The sequence below is a fragment of the Epinephelus lanceolatus genome, chromosome 5 (genome assembly GCF_041903045.1).
Source record: "Epinephelus lanceolatus isolate andai-2023 chromosome 5, ASM4190304v1, whole genome shotgun sequence".
NCBI classification, from domain to species: Eukaryota; Metazoa; Chordata; class Actinopteri; order Perciformes; family Serranidae; genus Epinephelus; species Epinephelus lanceolatus.
In genome coordinates, this window is record NC_135738.1 from 42,084,449 (window position 1) to 42,105,181 (window position 20,733).

At 40.3% G+C, this 20,733-nt stretch overlaps 1 protein-coding gene across 1 annotated transcript in view; it reads right to left on the minus strand.

Annotated features, from left to right (window-relative positions):
• trhr2 (thyrotropin releasing hormone receptor 2) overlaps positions 1 to 13,495 on the minus strand; it is a 46,929-nt gene extending 33,434 nt beyond the window's left edge. The window contains exons 1-2 of the mRNA XM_033634757.2: positions 13,355 to 13,495; positions 2,341 to 3,160 (exon numbers count right to left, since the gene is read on the minus strand). Of these exons, the coding sequence (XP_033490648.1) occupies positions 2,341 to 2,723 (383 nt within the window). The 5' untranslated portion in view covers positions 2,724 to 3,160; positions 13,355 to 13,495. The remainder of the gene's footprint in view (positions 1 to 2,340; positions 3,161 to 13,354) is intronic.
• Positions 13,496 to 20,733: the final 7,238 nt, after the last annotated feature.

The window sequence follows — 20,733 nt, forward strand, 5'->3', positions numbered from 1 at the left end:
TATGAGTGTGTATGAGTTTTGCTGTGTATTCATTTATTCATCAATGCAGTTGGCATAAAAATTAAAAATACAGAGAAAGACTGTTGGTCAGATTATTTGTACAGTTTTTTTAAATATCTTTTTTTGCCCTGGTCACACCAAGACAAGAGAAATCGACTGATCTGATATGTAAAAAATCTCCTTCGGCTCTTTCACAATGTTTCATAATTTATTAAACTGATTTATTTATTTATTTATTTTTTGTATTTGCAAAAGAGATGATGATTGAAATATTGAATTCATTATAGTGGTATTAAATGGAATAAGATGCACATCTGTCTGTCTCTTTTGCTGCTGCAGCCTTTATGTTAATCTATCAGTTTGTGGTGTGCTTAAAGTGTTGAAATGTCATTAGATCTAAGCTAATAACATCGCTTTCATGACATTTACATAATGAATAGGTGATTCAAGAGCTTATTCTGACATGAGACAAACTTGTTAAATTAAAGCGGAACTCCCGGATTCAATCTGGACCCTCTTTTCCCCTGTTTTCATGTTTAGGTGATTTGTGGGTACAACATTTTTTTTTAAATTGGTCCAGTGTTTAGAGAGAATGCTGCAGCCAGGAGGAGTGAAACAAGCCACTCAGGGCAGGTGCATCCTGTCAATTTTTGTTCATTAAAAGTGCTTTTTTGTCACTAACAGACTCAGATTTTTATTATGAGTGTCTGACAACATCATGGAAAGGACCTTACAGAGAAATGGATTATTTTTTCTTTTTGTTTTGTTTTTCCAAGTCTCACGAGTACAGAATGCGTTCAGTGTATGAATATTTAGCTGATCTCGACAAAGACCTATGTACACATGTTGTTTAAACATGGGTAAATACTACTGGTGTGTCACATTTGATGTCAAAGGCAGGCCAGAATACAGGTTAGTAAACAGTAGAAAGTAGCATGGAGGTCAGTGAAAATGTTACAGCGGTTACTTCTTTATATATATATATTTATTTTTTTCACAGTGTTAGCCAGGGGAAACCGAGGAAGATGGGTGCTAGGTTTCCACAATGACAGTGCATTAACGGCTGTAGAGGCACTATAAATGTACAAAGAGAACTGGATGCAGCGTTGGAGCTGGGACCTGGTACATTCCTATGAGAGTTGCTCAGTGGTGCATGAAGCCCCAAAAGGTCTATTTCCATGGTATAACAACACCCAGATATTCTGCATCATGGGGCCCATACAGCAAGTGCACTGGGGACTTCAGGTGGCCGAATGGCTAACTTCCAGTTTGGCACTCCACTTACTTGATTGGGGGTATAACAATTCAATCGTGTGGCTCTTCTTGACTTTTGAACCACATGGATCAAATTCTGATGGTGAAACATGTCATTTTGCAGGGGTTGTGACACTCACTTATCCACAGATTTACAGATGTCTCTTTCACAATGCAGGTCTATGGAAAAAAGTATTTTTGGGAAACATGACGTGATTAGCCAGGTGGGACCATCCTGATTATGTGAGCTCAACATTCTGTTTAACTCTCTGTATCAGTCTGGACTCAATGCTGCCCCAAACACTTTCAGTGGGTGGGAGTAGGCCTACTCTTGACCAACATACTTCAGCCAATCATGGAAACCAAACACCAGGGAATGTCTTTTTCATCACCAACAGAGCCAGTTGATAAATTAATCTTTAGTCAAATCCAGTTGGAAAACCAGCGAAAAATGTCTTTTCCTCCCAGAAACTCCACAAGCGCATACCATACAACACAATACTGTGTTTACTAATGTAAGAGTTAGCGCTTATTGCTTCAGGAGTCGCCATTACTGTTCTGCAAACTGCTGCCTGCATTTTACATTACCAGCTACAACGCAGTCCCTGATTGGTTGCTTACATTGTCAACTACAGTGCAGGTCCCTGATTGGCCCCAGTTGGATGTTAATTTCTGGATGCAAAGCGAGCAGCACTGAGTCCAGACTGATACAGATGGCGAAACAGAATGTTGAGCTCACGTCATCTAGATAGTCCTACAATGCTCACATGATAGACCCAGACGATGTAAATACATGTTTAGCCACTATAAAGCGACTGTAAAATTGGCGTCAGAGCCCAGTGCTGTTCCTGGGGACTTGATGAGCACAATGCTACAATGAGCTACCCAGTGGGACACACTTGCATTAACATACATACCATTACCCCACTATTATTACATGGCAAATAGTGCTATGTGAACATTGCAATTTAAAGACAATGCATTCTCTATTGAAATTAAAATGAATACCAATAAGAGCTCAAACCAGCACAATCCAGCAAAAGCTGTACTGAGAGCAGTTGTAGTTGGTCGTTTGGTCATCCTCACCTCTCCACAGTGAAGGCGGTGATGGAGCAGGAGGACACATTGATGCCCAGGTACTGAAGGTAGGTGATCCCCAAACAGCCAGCGTGGCCAAAGACCCATGTGCCTGTCAGACTGTGCGACACGTTGGGCAGCCCGGCTGCTACCAGCACCGTCAGGTCAGCTATGGCCAGGCTGACTAGGTAACAGTTGGTGGGTGTCCGCATGTGGCGCGTGGTGAGGACTACAAGGACCACCATGATGTTCCCCACAATGCCCACGCCACACACCAGCAGGACCAGGAACACTGACACTGTCTTGTACTCCAATGACTCAGAGACGGCGGCACTGGGACTCAGAGAGATGTTGGTTGGGGTGTCAATTCTGGAGCTCACGTTGTCAGACATATCTGCTAGCAGCTGGCCTTTTTATACCACAAGTGTTTGTTAATCACAGGTTACATTCATTTCATTAATGTGATGAGGGGCATGACTCTGAAATGTCACCATGTTTTTTCTCCTTCATTAGAGCATTAACTCTAATTTAAAGCCAATGCAGTTAAAAGTAGCATGTGATATTGACTGCTGTGAAGCTTAAGGATCTCACAGCTTTGATTATCACTGTAGTGGAAGAAACAGCTGTGAATTTTGTTTTCAGAAGTCTTTGATCACTGAGAAGGGGAAATGAACACTGTGCTTGTTTTCTTCTCTCTGATATATCCTTTTGTTATCCAGCTCACTGCCCCTTTTCTATCGTCCTTTTAACTAATGAAGAAGAGTAAAAAAGAACATGTTGAATATGATTCCCAGTCTTCCAAACACCGCTCAGGCCCCCATGGAGTCACCTGGAAATAGAAAAGCAGTTCAATTAATTGGACAAATAGGGAATTGTATTGACAATAACCTTTGGATTGGCTTTGGACTTTAATATTTCAGTGTCAAACACACATTAACACAGAAACAGAATTTCTCTTTGGGACTCCCTCAGGTATCTGCAGTCCTGGCTGAATCAGTTGATAAATGTGGGGGATGAAAGAACAAAGCAAGCTAGTAGTTTCAAATGGCAATGCTGTAATTGCAGAAAATATGTAAGGAAAAGGTCAGCACTATGTTAATTTTCTCTGGAATAGTTTCTTAAATACAAGGTATCATGTGAACAAAGTTGACATTTTGTCCCACGGGTGGTTCTAGAGTAAGGCTTATTTGTCCAATGGTTTCATCCTCCAGTGAGAATTTGCTCACTGAATTTCACGGCAATCTGATCATTACATTTTATATTTCTTCTTTTTGGCTAGATTGCTACAGGGATACTGGATAGATGCTACAGGAAAGGTCAGCATGCAGGTCACAGGAGAAATAGTTAGGATTAACTCTCTGATCAATGCAAATTGTCTTAATTGTTATCATATCATGTTCTGGCCAAGAGTGCTGCAGAAACAAGTCCTAAAATGTGCCCTTCTGGTTCCCTCGTCTCAAAGTCAGTGGGTTTTTGGCAGAAGTGTGGACTCAGGTCAAACTCGAGTCACAAATTTGATTCTACTTTAGACTCCACAAAATCGAGAAAGACTTGGAACTCGACTAGGACTTTACCAGCAGTGACTCATGACTTTAAGCTACTTACTTAACATAGTTAGTGAGCTAATGCATAGCTATGATTACTATTCCCTTATTAAAATAACATTACATTTGGTGAAGAGCACATTATGACTTGTTTTGGACTTGACTTGGGACTTGAAGGCAAAGACTTAAGACTTACTTGTGACTTGCAAAACAATGACTTAGTCCCACCCCTGTTTTTTTGATTAGATGCCTGAAATAAAATCTACGATTAACACAAGCTTAAGAGATTTTCACATTTTGTTCTATGGCATAAAGTACCTCAGTAAATACCTTACTCGTAAATTTGCTAACATGTGGCTGATTGAGACTACAAAACATCATCAAGCTCAACACGGCTTTACAGTCTTGCTGTAGTGACGACACTGAAGTCATGTGACTGTAGTGTAGTTCATTTATAGCCTATTGTTAGCATTTTACAACTGCCTTTGCACATCAGAAATCATAAAAGTGGTGTTTATTTGTGAAGATTATCTTGCTGAACAATAATCTCCAATAACCCGAAGTCCAATGGACAAATACCATAGGCTTTTTGTCGAGGGAACCAGGGCGATGCTAATTTCCGCTTGGCCGACAAAAAACATAATCGCTCTAGCTCTTAGATTTGGAGATACCTTGCATATTTCCCTTGACTTAATCATTATTTTTTCCTTAACTTGGTGAAGACTCAATAATCTGGTTGTGTCTGGTGACTACAGCTGATTGGGAAGCTTAAAATTGCATCAACATTGTACTGCAGTTTTTAGACTGTATTTGTTTCCATTCACCATCTAAAGGATTTGTGTTTACTGTAGTTCTGATCTCATCATTTATCTGAAAGATTATTCTTTTCATGATCTGTCATGTTCCAATTTAATGTGTATCATGGATAATAAGGGGAGAAAGTGTTTGGCAACACTCCAATTTCTTACTGCTGTCTGACAGTAATGAACAATTTATTGTCTATCACTGTCATGTCTATTCAGTCACTCATGACCTGGTAAATCAGTTACTCTGCGTCAGGCAGAACTATTTCAATGTGAGCTGTAATTACGTGGTTTCCATCTCCGAAAACAGCTACGCTATGAAATTATCACTTCACATGAGTACAAAATTCTCTCATTGTGTTGCTATCCATCCACAATCTAAAACAGTGTCTGGAATTTTTCAAAACTGTGATGTATCCAATACCCACTTAATTTGTCTAATTTATACTGCTGCAGCCTCATATTAGCTTGGGCTAAACTTCAGAGCGCATATTTGCACAGAATGAAGACGGGAATTGCATCTGGAGGGACACTATTCATGGCCAGTGTGAAGAGGAGAAATTAATACAGCAGCCAATTGCTGAATTGTCTTAAGACACAAAGACACAAACTGACATTGCTTCAGATAATGCTTGAGTCAGAACAATGTCCTATTTCACTGAAATTGTGTTTATTTGATCCCTTATTCATTGCACCATTTCTTTGCAGATATAATGCAAGTAAGGGAGCTGTGGATAAAATTAATGGAAATGAGACATACCCTTTGTCAAAGACCAAAGTATTGATCAATGGCACATTTCTCACCTGATGACAGTGCGAAAGGAAAGGTAGTGAGGTCATCAAAAACACTAAGAACCATCCTTTAGCAACCATGAATTTCCAAAACAAATGTCACAGCATTGCAGCCAGTAGTAAAAAGAAATCAACAAAATAGATCTTGCCCTGGAGTATTGGCCATACCAACAGATCAATTGCGCTGCACAGCTTTAAAGGAACAGTTTGTATGATTTAGGGAGATTTAGGGGCATCTAGCCATGAGAATTGCAAATTGCAATCAGTTGAACCTTCTCCAGATAGAAATTCCTTCAATGTTCATTGTTCAGGAGATTTTTACCAAGAGCAGAATCATCCACAAAGGTCTCTTACTCTCAAGAATAAAAGGACCATGTGATTAAAACAGATAAAAATACTGAATAAAGTTTCACAATACAAATTAGTGTTTCTTAGCCTAGCATCTGTTAATCTATGCTCACCTTTTTCTCTGATAACTTAACATCTAGACGTTCCGGAGATTTTTACCAGGAGCCAAATTATCCACAGAGGTCCTTTCCTCTCCAGAACAAATAGACCTAATGATTTAAACCAGTAAAAACACTGAATAAAGTTTCACGTAAAAAAGGGGCTGCTAATTACAGTAGCTGACACAAAAATGCAAAAAAAAAGAGTGTGTCCCTATCTAGAGCCAGTGTTTGGTTTGTCTGTTCTTGGCTACTGTAGAAACATGACAGTTCAACATGGCAATCTCCAGGACGCACCCCCTATGTAGTTATAAATAGCCTGAGGCAGTGATACTCAACATAAGTCCCGTGGGCCAGATAGCGTGTGCGTGTGCTTTATCAAAATAAACTTAGAATGTAGGTTAATGTAGGCTGTAGGTTGTTTTAAGATTTACTTCCTTCAGCTAAGGCAACGAAAGCATGTGGTTAGGTTTAGAAAAAAAACCATCATAGGTTGCTTAAAGTAAGTACACTTGTAGCTAATGTAATATAATGTCAGTCCATAAAAAAGTCCAGAATTTCTCTGACCCATCCACCTCAGTGACCCGCCTACCCAATACCGACTTTCTCGCTCTTTATACTATTTAGTTTCCCTGAGTATCATCAAATAATGCCACCCAGGTTGTCTCATACCGACACTAAAGGGTACCTGTGAGCAGCGGTGTCTGACACTGATGGGCCACTGACCAAACGTCGGTATCTGATGAGATGGGAGTGAGACCAAGTTGAACAGAGGCACTGGCTAAGCCCCGACTGTCCTCATATCCTAGAAACACCCCTGCAGACACCCGACCTGTGCGTGGCTACTTTGACTGGTTCTTGGCCTCCTGTGCTTTTACAAAAGTGACCCCAGGCAAAGTAAGTTGAGTGTCCCTGTTTTTAAAGAAATCACAACTATTATTATTTTCAGGTGATTCTTCACCAAAGAAATCACATTTATTAAACTGTATTATATTTCTGCCAATACAGCCCCATAAATCCTACACACTGGACCTCTAAATGATGCTGGAATAAAAACGGAAGCCCCCTAATGTTCCTCTGAAGGTTTGCAGGCCTCAAATTGAGATCCAGAGCCGAAGTCATGTCTGGTGGAGCTTTAATTAGATCCAATGTGCATAAGCATTAATGGGCAATATTCAAATGAACCGTTCTGGTGCTGCTGAGCATGCAATGTAACAAATAACCCCTAATTCTGCACTCAAGGCGTAAACACACTCAATGAGTGCATTAGGATCATTTTAACATAATGTCTGGCAAAACATTGAAATCAGTGTAAAGTTTATTCGCCCTTCATAATGCACTTGTGATGCCTCCTAGTGAATTTCTGCTAAAGTTACAGCCATATTCCTAAAATCCTTCTTAAACTATAACTACTTCAACAGATTTTGAGGTTATCAGAGGACAAAATGTGAACCAATTTTTCCATCTAAAGAATCCAGAGGTTTGTTTTGAGGTTTCACATTCTGCTGAAAGCTAATTAACCAGTGTGCAACAGTGAAACTCTGCAAGGCATCTGTTGCTCTTTCACTCATCTTCCAGCCCAGTCACACACACATATTGGACATCCCCTCCTGAGGGCCGCCTCTAATAAATTGAGGTGGACATGAAATGAAAGTAATTTAGTTGCACTTTTCTGCCATCAATCAGACGGCATCCACTCTTCATTCCATTACACACGCACATCCACAGCTCAGTGGAGCTGATCTGCTGCACATTTCTGACTATTCATCATTCTTGGCTGAGTGAGGTGCCTCAGGTTGGGGGGCCTTAGTTCCTGTTGGACTGTAGTTTACATTCACAGATGCAACTTATCTTGTCAACATGAGAAATGAATTAAGGGGATAAAGCAACTTATCAATCTGAGATCTTAAATCAACATATGCACATAGATGAATTTCTGTCTTAAAGGAATTGTTTGACATTGTTGGAAATACGCATATTCACTTTCTTGCTGAGAGTTGATAGCACACACATATCTGTATGGTCAACATAAGGCTACAACCAGACAACCATCAAAACTCCACAAAGTGACTGTTCCCGGCCAAGATATATCAAACTGTAACTCCCTGTAAAAAACCACAGCCTATTGCTTTTTCACTTCAATTTTGGCAAATCAGCCATTTTCCTCTGTCAGCAGAAGAAAATGTTGGCATTGTACATGTCCATAAACCAGATCAGTTACAATTGTACATTTCATATGTAGGCCTATCATATTAATGTTTCTACAGTGACATAATGTATGAGCTGACTTTGTCATCTGGAGGTGGAGGGGATGGTGGATGGCGTTACACTTAGGTGAGATGCCTGCCATACTGCAGACCATTGCACACTACTGTTCTAGCTGTTTTCCTGTTTCTAGTCTTTATCCTTCCTTTATGACTAAACTCTGGACCAAAGCTTTAACACACACAGTTTATGCAAGTATATTTGGCTTGAAATAAACTAGTAACTTGACTGACTAAACTAGATTGTTTTGGTGTGAGCTGCTGAGTGTTGGAGGTATCAGCTGTAGAGATGTCTGCCTTCTCGCCAATAGAACTAGATGAACTAGATGACTTGTGGTGCTCAAAGCGCAAAAAATAAAATTGAAAAAATGTTTTTTTTTAAAAAAAAACTCAACAGCAATGTCTCTTTCCAAATATCATTAACCCTTACACAAGATAATCCACAGAGATTGCTGTGAGGAGCAGAGACAGCTGGTTTAAATGGGCTAGCAGAGCTAAGCGCTGCCTATCTTTTACAATAAAGACAAGAAAATTATTAAATTAAAGAAAATTGATTGTTTTTGGTGGAACCTATAGCAGCAACAGCACTAAAATACTCAGAAAAACGCAGGATTTATCTAAATGGGCTGATTTTTTACAGCCCATACTCCTACAATCAGCTCCCAATCATTAATAACAATCATAAATTCAAATCAAATAAATTAATTCAGCCCAGGCCACTGACTTTTGGCCAATGACAGTGCATGGAAGTACAGTGAGGGCCTGCCCGCTGTTACTGTAGTGGCAGAGTGAGCGTTGAGTCTTGTGAATTGCGTTAGCATCATGCTGAACGAGGTGGATTATTTTAAATGCTGTCTATCGAGCGAGACCTCATCCAAAAATCATCGGACTTAAATGACTTGGTGATTAACCTGTTTGCATCCCAGACAGGCCGTAGATGTGAGCTTCTCTTCAAATAAGGTAGGCCCAAGTAGGGCTGGGCGGTGTTCGCGGTGACGGTAACTTGAGCCGCGGTACCGCTTTTGTGGTTACCTTCATACCGCAGTAGTCCGGCTACGGCGGCAGAACGGGGACCGCTGCCGGTGGCCTGGCGACCGCACCAAACCCAGGCCCGCGGGAGAAGGGGGCCCGGGAGCCGCCGGCCCTCCCTCTTCCCTCTAACGTTTATACATACTATATAACGTTTTACACACAATAATAGATGGATTAGCAACCGTTTTACTTCTGACAATAAATAGTTTCCATCCTAGACTTGTATGGCTTTTTAAATTGTTTTATTTAAGGTGTAAAAAAAAAAAAAGAGAGAAGACGATACCGCGATATCATACCATCACCTCATCCCCCTAGATATTGATTTTAGGCCATACCGCCCAGCCCTAGGCCCAAGCCCTAACCTTTTATTAAAGAAGCATTACTCCTTTCCTTTACCTTTCCTGTCTGTGTGTACAACGGAAAATAGTTAGTGTGTGTGTGTGTGTGTGTGTGTGTGTGTGTGTGTGCATGTGTGCGCATGCATGTGAGCAAGCCAGCCAGAGAGAGAGAGGGAGAGAGAGAGCGAGACAGAGAGAGCTTTTGGCATCAGAACATTTTTGTAGTTAGCCTAATTCTCTAGTTTTGTTGTAGTGCATTGTTGCTGTAGCCTGGTACTGTATCTGGGTGTGATGTTACTGTTACTCCAGCTGAACTATTGATCAGTATAGGCCATAGGCCTAATGCTTAGCCCTCCCACCCAATTTCACCACGAGCCGCTCCTGGTGAGGAGTTTCATGTAGCACCTTTTTTCTCTCTATCAAAGCACAACCCAACCGCAGCATAGAAGGATGCCTGCCTCTACTGCTAGCTCACCTTGCTACCTAGCTAGGTAACTTTACAGCTCAGCTGAGGAGGACACCATTAATGATATATATTTATATATTAGGTATGAGTAGATGCAGTCTTCCTTATGCACAGTTATATGGTTGACAACTCTGGTGGAAAGAAAATAGTTCCTATCAGTGGTGTAGTGGTAGTTGATGAGGTGGGTGTACTACTAGGTAGATAGGTAGGTTACTGATGAGGAAGTGGGCATACTCTCCTATATATTACAATGGCTTTTTAGCTGAAAAAAAAAAAAAAAATAGGTGGAGGGACCCTCCACTACACCACTGGTTCCTAAATGAAATTGCTAACAAGGTCTGACATTGATGTGAAAACCACCAGCACTTGCACTTGGTTGATTGTCATCCACGTCAGTTTCATCAGCGCTGCTCAAAATATTCTCCATTCATTTTATCTCTGCTTACAATCTTAATTTATGTTGAATTACATTTCAGGGATTCCATTGTTGAAGTATTTTCATTTTAAATGTAGTATTTTGACATCATTATGTATATATATATATATATATATATATATATATATATATATATATATATATATATATATACATATGTGTGTGTGTATATATATATATGTATATAAATTTATTCTAAAATAATATTTCAGAGATTTCTCTGTGTGCCGCTAGAGGGAGCTTGTACCATAGTTTAAAAAACAGTGGATAACACAAACAGTGTACGTTTTGACACATAAAATTAGCAACTGTCATAAATACGTGCAAGTCAGCAAACACTTCAGCATAGGGGGAACCCTGGTTTTGTATTTTTGTTTATCATGGCAGTAAGAATAGCACTGATTTTCCATTTCAACTTATATCTGTTTTAAAGAGTGACTAGACCTAAAATCACTAATTTTTATTAGTGTTGTTGATGGATTTACATCCAAATCTTGACTTTTCAGTGCAAAGTATTTGATTTCCACATACTGTGTTATTAACAAAAACTGCCCTCCTCTGGTTGAAACCCAGCTATTGCAATTTAGTTTTACTGTTGGCTAATCTGGTGGCAGGTAACATGTGTTTGCAGTTGGAGTGTCTTGATCTACTGGTATTAACAATAAGTATGAAATTTAAAAATGAAATCTTGATATCATGTTAATGACACACATATGATTATATCGTGCAAGTAGTCCAGTGCCTTTAAAATATTCTGTTTCTTTCCATTCTCACATTGTCTCCTTTCCCTAACACCAGTTGGTTGCCTTTTTACTAACAAAATAGTTTAATTGCTCTTTTTGTGTAGTTGTGGTTACAGACCCTCTCTCTCCACCTCCAGTCTTCATATTTTAAGTGTAATTAATTTGCCAAACAAGAAAAATTGCACAATGAACAGAGTTAAAGATGAATATGACTGATAGCATGCATTTTTGTCCCCCAAAATTTCTATAAATATTGTGATAATATTGTTATCTGGAACTCTTTTGGCCACCATAATCATGCATCATAAATCTGATATCGTGCCAACCCGAGGTGGCAGCTTTCGTCACCAACATCCTCCCCCTCTCCTCCGCAGCTGTGTCCAACATCCCCACCACCCGCACCCCCAGTGATATTATATAAAGCCTCCATTATTTATTATTTCTCCTCAAAAAAATTAATTATACCTTTAAAATGTATGCATGAGTGCTACATGCAAAACAGTGACAGTGTTAAGTACCAACAAATATAAATAATACTTCACTCACAAGATGACCATATAACAATTCATGAGTGTTACCCGGAATTTGTGAAGAAACCTTTGTTTGTATTGCATGCCTCCACGGAAAAACGCAAACATGTTGGATTATGCTGCACAACTTGTGGGTCCAGGTCTCATTTATCCAGTTGTACGTTCAGTACATTACAATACATTGAATTTTACTACAAAAACCTTAGTATTTAAAACCTAAAGGGGCGCACCATTTCTAGATTAAGAATTCCAATATGTTATCTCCATGGCCAGGAAAAGTTCAAGCAGTATTTGTGAACATAATTTACTCTCTCTAAACCAGAAACCAATAAAAAAATCAAAATTGTGGTGTAGAATGTAGAACATCTTTCAAAGTCCATTATCTGTGGAGCAGCTTATGACTTTATACCCAATGACATCACAAATTGGAGTTTTAGCACTCTAGCTTTTGGATCTGGAAAAGAATTGTCCATTTTTACAAATATTTTTGGACTGTCTTAGGCCATAGGAATAACACATGTGATTTTTTTATATGGGTGTAGTTCCCCTTAAAAGTGAGATTTATCTATGCTCTCTGCAAATCCAGACTCAAATACTACTTTATTTTTTGTTTAGTTTTTTTGTTGAAAATGCTTATGTCTGGGAAGTACTGAGCAAACGACTGACATAGATTATACTGCATGAGTTGAGTGAGAGTTTGTTAAAGGATGTTTTGATATAGATTTGTTTGCAATTTTCCATGGAGGCATACTCGAAAAACAAAACGTTCTTATTGAATTCAAGGCAGCATGTCACGACTAGTGGATTAATAAATTGTCATTTAGTGGGTCAAATATTCCGTTAAAATAAATAAGCCTCTGGGCAGACAGCCAATCATAGTTTATCTTAATGAGGTGGCACCATGGATGGCCAGCCAGGTATTGGGGGATGGGTCATGCCACCCCAGGCCATCCACTGGATATGCCCCTGACCACAGCTGCCCCGCTGCACAGTAGCAATTAGTATACAACAGTGTGGCATTGGTGTGACAGGTGAGTCACTATAAATTTGAAAGAATGAAACAGCATGGAGATTTGCTCAGCCTATAAAGTTATACAAGACAACTGTCAGCAAAAGCAATAGCATGAAATTGCTCAGGAAATGTATTTAGTTGGAAAACTAGACCTATCCTTTGAGAGTTCAGGGAAATATTTTGACAGAAATTGGGAGAAGTGGATAATTTGAATTCAACAAAATGCAAAGGAGTGACATAACTGTTCAGTTTTGAAAAAAGAGTGCAATACGAATGGATATGTGTGAGTTCCCCCATCACAACTTGTTATGTTGTGTTTGTGCTACTGTCACATTTGGCTGTTTGCAGACCTGAAATTAATTGAAAATGAATAAAGTATCAGAAAAGACAACTTTCAAATCATGCACTTCCTTCTCCCTTAATATTACTATCATCATTATTATTATTATTTCTAGTATTATTATTATTTATCATCATTATTATTATTATCTTTTTTTGTGTTATACCTTACACTGTAAATGAATGAATGACATTGGTGTTAGTATGGCATGGCTGGCTAATGATGACTTGTAATTCTATTCTTACTTATTTGCAAGAGAAAATAATTGGTTATTTACCTTTTGTGTCTTTGCATCATGTCAGCTTCCTCCAAAGTCTTCTTCAGCCTGTGTGTCTCTTCACAAAATAAAATGCGTTATTTTTTTTCTCAGAGTGTGTGTTGTGTCAGTCGCTGGTTAAAGCCAGGTCGGCAGCACAGCCTTGCTGTTGTCTACATAGTGTACAACACAGTGCCCTGCCACTACTCACTGAGCTCCGTCACAGTCACACACACTTACGAGGGAAGCAGCACTTGTGCCTTCAAAATAAAAGTGCCTCCACTTATATACCATCAGGAAAATGCCATTAGAATTATGCAACTCATATCAGTGGTAATTAAAGCTGTGGTGGGCTGAGTTTGATCAAGGTCATACTCTTAAGCCCCTGTCAAAGACACAAATTAAATAGCTTCCAACAGGCTAATATGATATACATTATTATATCATTTACAGTTTCTCTGTATAGGTTGATGTTTGACTCTTGCTAATCACTTAATGGAGGTTATTTGTCATCTATCTTTTTATCACAGTTGGTGGGCTGCCATTTAGAAAGGTCAAAATAATGTGTGACACAGTAGAAAGAAATGTTGTTGTGAGACTTGTCGATGTCCATCCATATAGGCTATGAGACATAGACATTAAGTTCATTACCTTGCATGAGCTATCTCAGAATCAGAAACACTCTTGTTGGCAGACTACACATTAAAAAGATCATGGTATCAGTTAAAATAACTACATATGGGGAGAAAGTGACATCAGTTTACATACTTTGAGTAATAATGTGAAGTTAGTAAAGTCACGTACAGTTGCATGTAAATGTTTGGGCACCCCTGGTCAAAATTGCTTTCACTGTGAACAACTAAGTAAGTAAAAGATAAATTGATTTCCAAAAGGCAAAATTTAAGATGACACATTTCTTTAATATTTTAAGCAAGATTACTTTATAATTTCAATCTTTTTCTATTTCAAAATAACAAAAATGGGAAAGGGCCTGCATGTAGTAAAAGTTTGGGCACCCTGCATGGTCAATACTTAGTAGGGCACCCTTTGGAAAATATCACAGCTTCTTTCAGTTATTTTTTGGGGGATTTTATAGTCTCCCGCCTTGACTACTGTAATGCCTTGTTCACCTGCTTAAAGAGGCAACAGATAGGATTCAGGTTTTTTTAGCTCGCTGCCACCTAGCGTCAGCGGTGTTGTTCGCACTGTCGCAACGACCAAATTGACCGTGGGGATCAGAGATAATCAATCAAATGTAGGCTGTAAAGCCCTCACATTTATGGCCAGTGACCGACATGATCTCCCTGCTCTCCAGGGCAGGGAGAGCTGTGTGGACTAATGTTAACTGATTTTGATGCTCTTCAGTCTAAGGCCGTTGCAGTGAAAAGTCCAGTGTTCACAGCTGGGCGTAACTTAGCTGGGCGATGTCCGTCGATAGCTGCCTCCGTGAGAAGAGAACAGAAGGAAGGGAGGGGGATATCACTGTCCGTATCGCTGCCGTAGAATGGCAACGAGGATGTCAGCCGACCAACACTCGCTACCCGGTCCCTGGTTGCGGCGATTTGCGATGCAGGCCAGCTAGGAATTAACTAGCAGCCAGTACAGTACAATCGTCTCTCGTCTAGCTAACATTTAGCCGTGTCACTTACTGATCCATTAGAAAGAAAGCTAGCTGGACACCGGTTTTGGAGCCTCTTTGGTCACAGAGCTCCCTCCATCTCTTGAACACCTGACTGAGGTTTACTCTTGTTCTTCCTCTTTTTTTATCACTCTCCTTTTTGCTCTTCTTTGCCTCCTCACACAGATTAGCTTGTTTTCTTTCGCTAGGCCGTTTTTCACTTGTTTCCAAATTTTGTCCGTCTGCCATTGTGCTCGTGACTCAACTATCTCATGCCCAACTCCTCATAAGGACCAGCTCCAGTCCCTGATTGGCTGACCGACCAGTTTTGCAATACATGATGCGTTTCCTGCCGTAAAGCAGATTCTTTCCGCGAAATTTCGCCCCTGATGGCAGAAGCTTGCAAAGCCACTAAGTAACCTATGTAACGCTGACAGTCTGATTTTACTGTGGCCACTACCCTGTGCGACCCACATTATTTTCATAATGATATATTTAGGAAAAAATGCTGTCTGTTGCCTCTTTAAACAATCAATCTATACATCTATACTATTCTGGCCTCCCTGCATTGGTTTCCTGTGTCTTTTAGAATTCACTTTAAAGTTCTTTTAATCACATACAAGGCTCTCAATGATCTGCCTCCGGAGTATATAACTGAGCTTCTCACATCATACCACCCAAACAGGCCCCACAGGTCTGCTAACGTGGGTCTTCTAACTGTTCCAGAGTCCAGTTTAAAGACAAAAGGTGATCGAGCCTTTTCAGTTCTTGCTCCTCAGCTTTGGAACAGCCTCCCACTGAGCATTAGATCAGCTGACTCTGTTCACGTCTTTAAATCTCGTCTGAAAACGTACTTTTGGAATTTCCTGACAGACTAACTGTGTGTATGGGAGTGTATGTATATGCAGCCATGTGTATATGTATGCATGCGCACTACGTGTATATGTTGGTGGAGATGTATGTATATGATTATATCACTTTTGTATTTTCTTTTTCCATTCCAAAAGTGCTCTACAAATAAAGTTATCATTATTATTATTTTCACCCATTTTTCCTGCAAAAGGCTTCTAGCTCTGTGAGATTCTTGGGCCATCTTGCATGCACTGCTCTTTTGAGGTCTATCCACATATTTTTAATGATGTTTAGGTCGGGGGACTGTGAGGGCCATGGCAAAACCTTCAGCTTGTGCCTCTTGAGGTAGTCCATTGTGGATTTTGAGGTATGTTCAGGATCATTGTCCTGTTGTAGAAGCCATCCTCTCTTCATCTTCAGCTTTTTTACAGATGGTGTGATGTTTGCTTCCAGAATTTGCTGGAATTTAACTGAATCCATTCTTCCTTCTACCTGTGAAATGTTCCCTGTACCACTGGCTGCAACACCAGCCCAAAGCATGATCAATCCACTCCTGTGTATTACAGTTAGACAGGTGTTCATTTCATGAAATTCTGCATCCCTTTTTTTCTCCAAACATACCTTTGCTCATTGCGTCCAAAAAGTTCTATTTTACCTTCATTAGTCCACAGGACTTGTTTCCAAAAAGCATCAGGCTTACTTAGATGTTCCTTTGCAAACTTCTGACGCTGAATTTTGTGAAGAGGACACAGCAAAGGTTTTCTCCTGATGACTCTTCCATGAAGGTCGAATTTGTACAGGTGTCACTGCACAGTAGAACAGTGCACCACCACTCCAGAGTCTGATAAATCTTTCTGCAGGTCTTTTGCAGTCAAACAGTGGTTTTGATTTGCCTTTCTGGCAATCCTACAAGGAGCTCATTCAGCATGTTTTCATGGTCTTCCAGACCTCAACATGACCTCCACAGTTCCTGTTAAAGGGCCAGTGTGTAATATTTGGCATGGTTTATTGTCAATCTGAATCTGAATCTGAATATTCTACCCATTAATATGTTTATACAAGTGTATGATCGCTATAAAATAAAATTCGTTTGGTTTTCGTAGCCTTATAGTTATGCTTTTATATATATATATACAGTACAGGCCAAAAGTTTGGACACACTTTCTCATTCAATGCGTTTTCTTTATTTTCATGACTATTTACATTGTAGATTCTCACTGAAGGCATCAAAACTATGAATGAACACATGTGGAGTTATGTACTTAACAAAAAAAGGTGAAATAACTGAAAACATGTTTTATATTCTAGTTTCTTCAAAATAGCCACCCTTTGCTCTGATTACTGCTTTGCACACTCTTGGCATTCTCTCCATGAGCTTCAAGAGGTAGTCACCTGAAATGGTTTTCCAACAGTCTTGAAGGAGTTCCCAGAGGTGTTTAGCACTTGTTGGCCCCTTTGCCTTCACTCTGCGGTCCAGGTCACCCCAAACTATCTGGATTGGGTTCAGGTCCGGTGACTGTGGAGGCCAGGTCATCTGCCGCAGCACTCCATCACTCTCCTTCTTGGTCAAATAGCCCTTACACAGCCTGGAGGTGTGTTTGGGGTCATTGTCCTGTTGAAAAATAAATGATCGTCCAACTAACGCAAACCGGATGGGATGGCATGTCGCTGCAGGATGCTGTGGTAGCCATGCTGGTTCAGTGTGCCTTCAATTTTGAATAAATCCCCAACAGTGTCACCAGCAAAACACCCCCACACCATCACACCTCCTCCTCCATGCTTCACAGTGGGAACCAGGCATGTGGAATCCATCCGTTCACCTTTTCTGCGTCTCACAAAGACACGGCGGTTGGAACCAAAGATCTCAAATTTGGACTCATCAGACCAAAGCACAGATTTCCACTGGTCTAATGTCCATTCCTTGTGTTTCTTGGCCCAAACAAATCTCTTCTGCATGTTGCCTCTCCTTAGCAGTGGTTTCCTAGCAGCTATTTGACCATGAAGGCCTGATTGGCGCAGTCTCCTCTTAACAGTTGTTCTAGAGATGGGTCTGCTGCTAGAACTCTGTGTGGCATTCATCTGGTCTCTGATCTGAGCTGCTGTTAACTTGCCATTTCTGAGGCTGGTGACTCGGATGAACTTATCCTCAGAAGCAGAGGTGACTCTTGGTCTTCCTTTCCTGGGTCAGTCCTCATGTGTGCCAGTTTCGTTGTAGCGCTTGATGGTTTTTGCGACTCCACTTGGGGACACATTTAAAGTTTTCGCAATTTTCTGGACTGACTGACCTTCATTTCTTAAAGTAATGATGGCCACTCGTTTTTCTTTAGTTAGCTGATTGGTTCTTGCCATAATATGAATTTTAACAGTTGTCCAATAGGGCTGTCGGCTGTGTATTAACCTGACTTCTGCACAACACAACTGATGGTCCCAACCCCATTGATAAAGCAAGAAATTCCACTAATTAACCCTGATAAGGCACACCTGTGAAGTGGAAACCATTTCAGGTGACTACCTCTTGAAGCTCATGGAGAGAATGCCAAGAGTGTGCAAAGCAGTAATCAGAGCAAAGGGTGGCTATTTTGAAGAAACTAGAATATAAAACATGTTTTCAGTTATTTCACCTTTTTTTGTTAAGTACATAACTCCACATGTGTTCATTCATAGTTTTGATGCCTTCAGTGAGAATCTACAATGTAAATAGTCATGAAAATAAAGAAAACGCATTGAATGAGAAGGTGTGTCCAAACTTTTGGCCTGTACTGTATATATATAGCAAGGGCCTTGCTTTAGAGAGGTCGCCATCTTGCGCCGCCATGTATGTACGGCAGAGTGGACAATCCAGCCAGCCAGAGAACGTGTTTTGCGTGTATAAATAAACCAACGAAGACAGCGGAAGGAAGGAAGAAGGAGGAAGAAACAGCAGAGAGTGTTAGTAGTTCGTCGATAGAGAGTAGTGAAAAGTTTTTTTAGTTATAAAGTTTGCGAATGGACCACACTTACCACGCAACAGGAGAGAATGAACCCGAACCGTCATCTGCGAGGAAAAGAAGATGCAACTTCACTCCTTGTGATGCACTCTCTGCGGCGCTTTTCCTCCTGATGATATATCTCCCCAAGGATGGTAGCAGTAGCACCGAATCCCATTCTGTGCATTCAGCCTCTCTTCTCGCCTGCTCAGCATCAAACACATGGAGTTCCTCATCTGTATGCTCCGGATCAAACAGGTATGGCTCTGGGTCTGTGTCCGCTACAAGAAACTCTTCAAAATCACATTCAAAGTCGTCCATTGCAGCTACTATAGTCCGGAGATATTGCTAGGCTAAATAAACAGCTGAGCTCTGTTGGCGGAGCAGAGAGGGGAGTGGGGTCCCCACTCAGCATGGTAAACGAGTATGTGTGTAAAGTTATGAAGTGTGTCTGTTACGCTAGAAGAGTCAGAGTTTGGGATGGAGTGGAGTGTTACCGGAGTTTCTGGAGTGCTCAAATAAACTGGCCTTTTTCCCGAACGCTCCTCTGGTCTCCTGCTCGTGAGGGATTCATTACAATATCGTTACATGGCTTAGATTTCTAAATAAATATTCACCTCGTCGCTAGATAGACCTACTCCTGAAAAAGTCGTGTGCAAGGCTTTTTGTCCCTACGAGGCCACCGTCATTTACCCGACAGGAGGGGTGAGCGAGTGAGCCCTGCAATCTAGAATTTGACCACTGATGTCACTGTTTTCAACCCATTTTACACACTGGCCCTTTAACTGCCATTTCTTAATTACATTACAAACTGAGGAAACAGCTACCTGAAAACACTTAGCTATCTCCTTATAACCTTGTCCTGCTTTGTGTGCATCAATTATTTTAGTTTTCAGAGTGCTAGGCAGCTGTTTAGAAGAGCCCATTGCTGCTGATAGAAGGGACAAGGTTTCAGGATTTTATTTTTAAAGCTTTCATAAAGTTAAATTTGAAATTTGCATCACATGGCCTTTCCTAATAATGACTGTGAACGAGCCATAGCCCTAACAAGTTGATTATGGTCTCAGACCTAGGTAAAGTTTGTCTGAGAGTTTAAGTGTCTTGGGGTGCTCAGACTTTTGCATTGTGCTCCTTTCCTTCTCTTCTTCTTCTTCTCTCTAAAATTGTACAAAACAAATATGATACACTAATCTTGCTTAAAATGTTGAAAAGCATGTTCCATCTTTAATTTCATTCCTTTTGGAGATCAGTTCTACTTAACTATCACAGTAAATGAAATTTTGACCAGGGGTGTCCAAACTCTTGTATGCCACTGTATCTGGTGATGTTGTACACTGTTGAGCTACAATTATGCACAGCAGATCCACTGGTTGTTTTTTGTAACCAGCATCAGACTGTTATAAAATAACAACAGACCCCCTATGTGCACATCAAATGTTTCATTTTGAATAATTATACACATTTCCTCAAACCCAGCAGTGCAGTCATATTACAGGTGTACTCTGCCAAATTTGTCAATGTGTCAAAATGCACTTTCACTGATTTCGTGGCCAAGCTCCCATGGCGCAGCTGCTGCGCACTTTGGTATGGTGAAGGATCATAAAAAAAGCATTATTAAAGGTGGGAACATCAGAGGCTGAGACAATTATGGCTTATCACATCCATTGCTTCGACCCCCTTTAGTCACGAAGCTCTTCCCATCATGACACACTAACAGTTTGTGAAGCCTGCAGAGTTTTCCGCAGAGGAAACTTATTGCTGTCTAGGACTTGGAAAGAGAATAATGTTTAAACTTGCTGCTCATCACAGTCACACATCTACCTGTACTGTATTTTAAAATATGGAGATCCAGGCCACATTTTGGCCAGCCTATGATATGAACACAATAAACAAATGTTGAGGTTAGCAAAACAAATGGATTGGCGCGTGAGTCAGTCACTATGACGAGTGCAAATCAATACTAT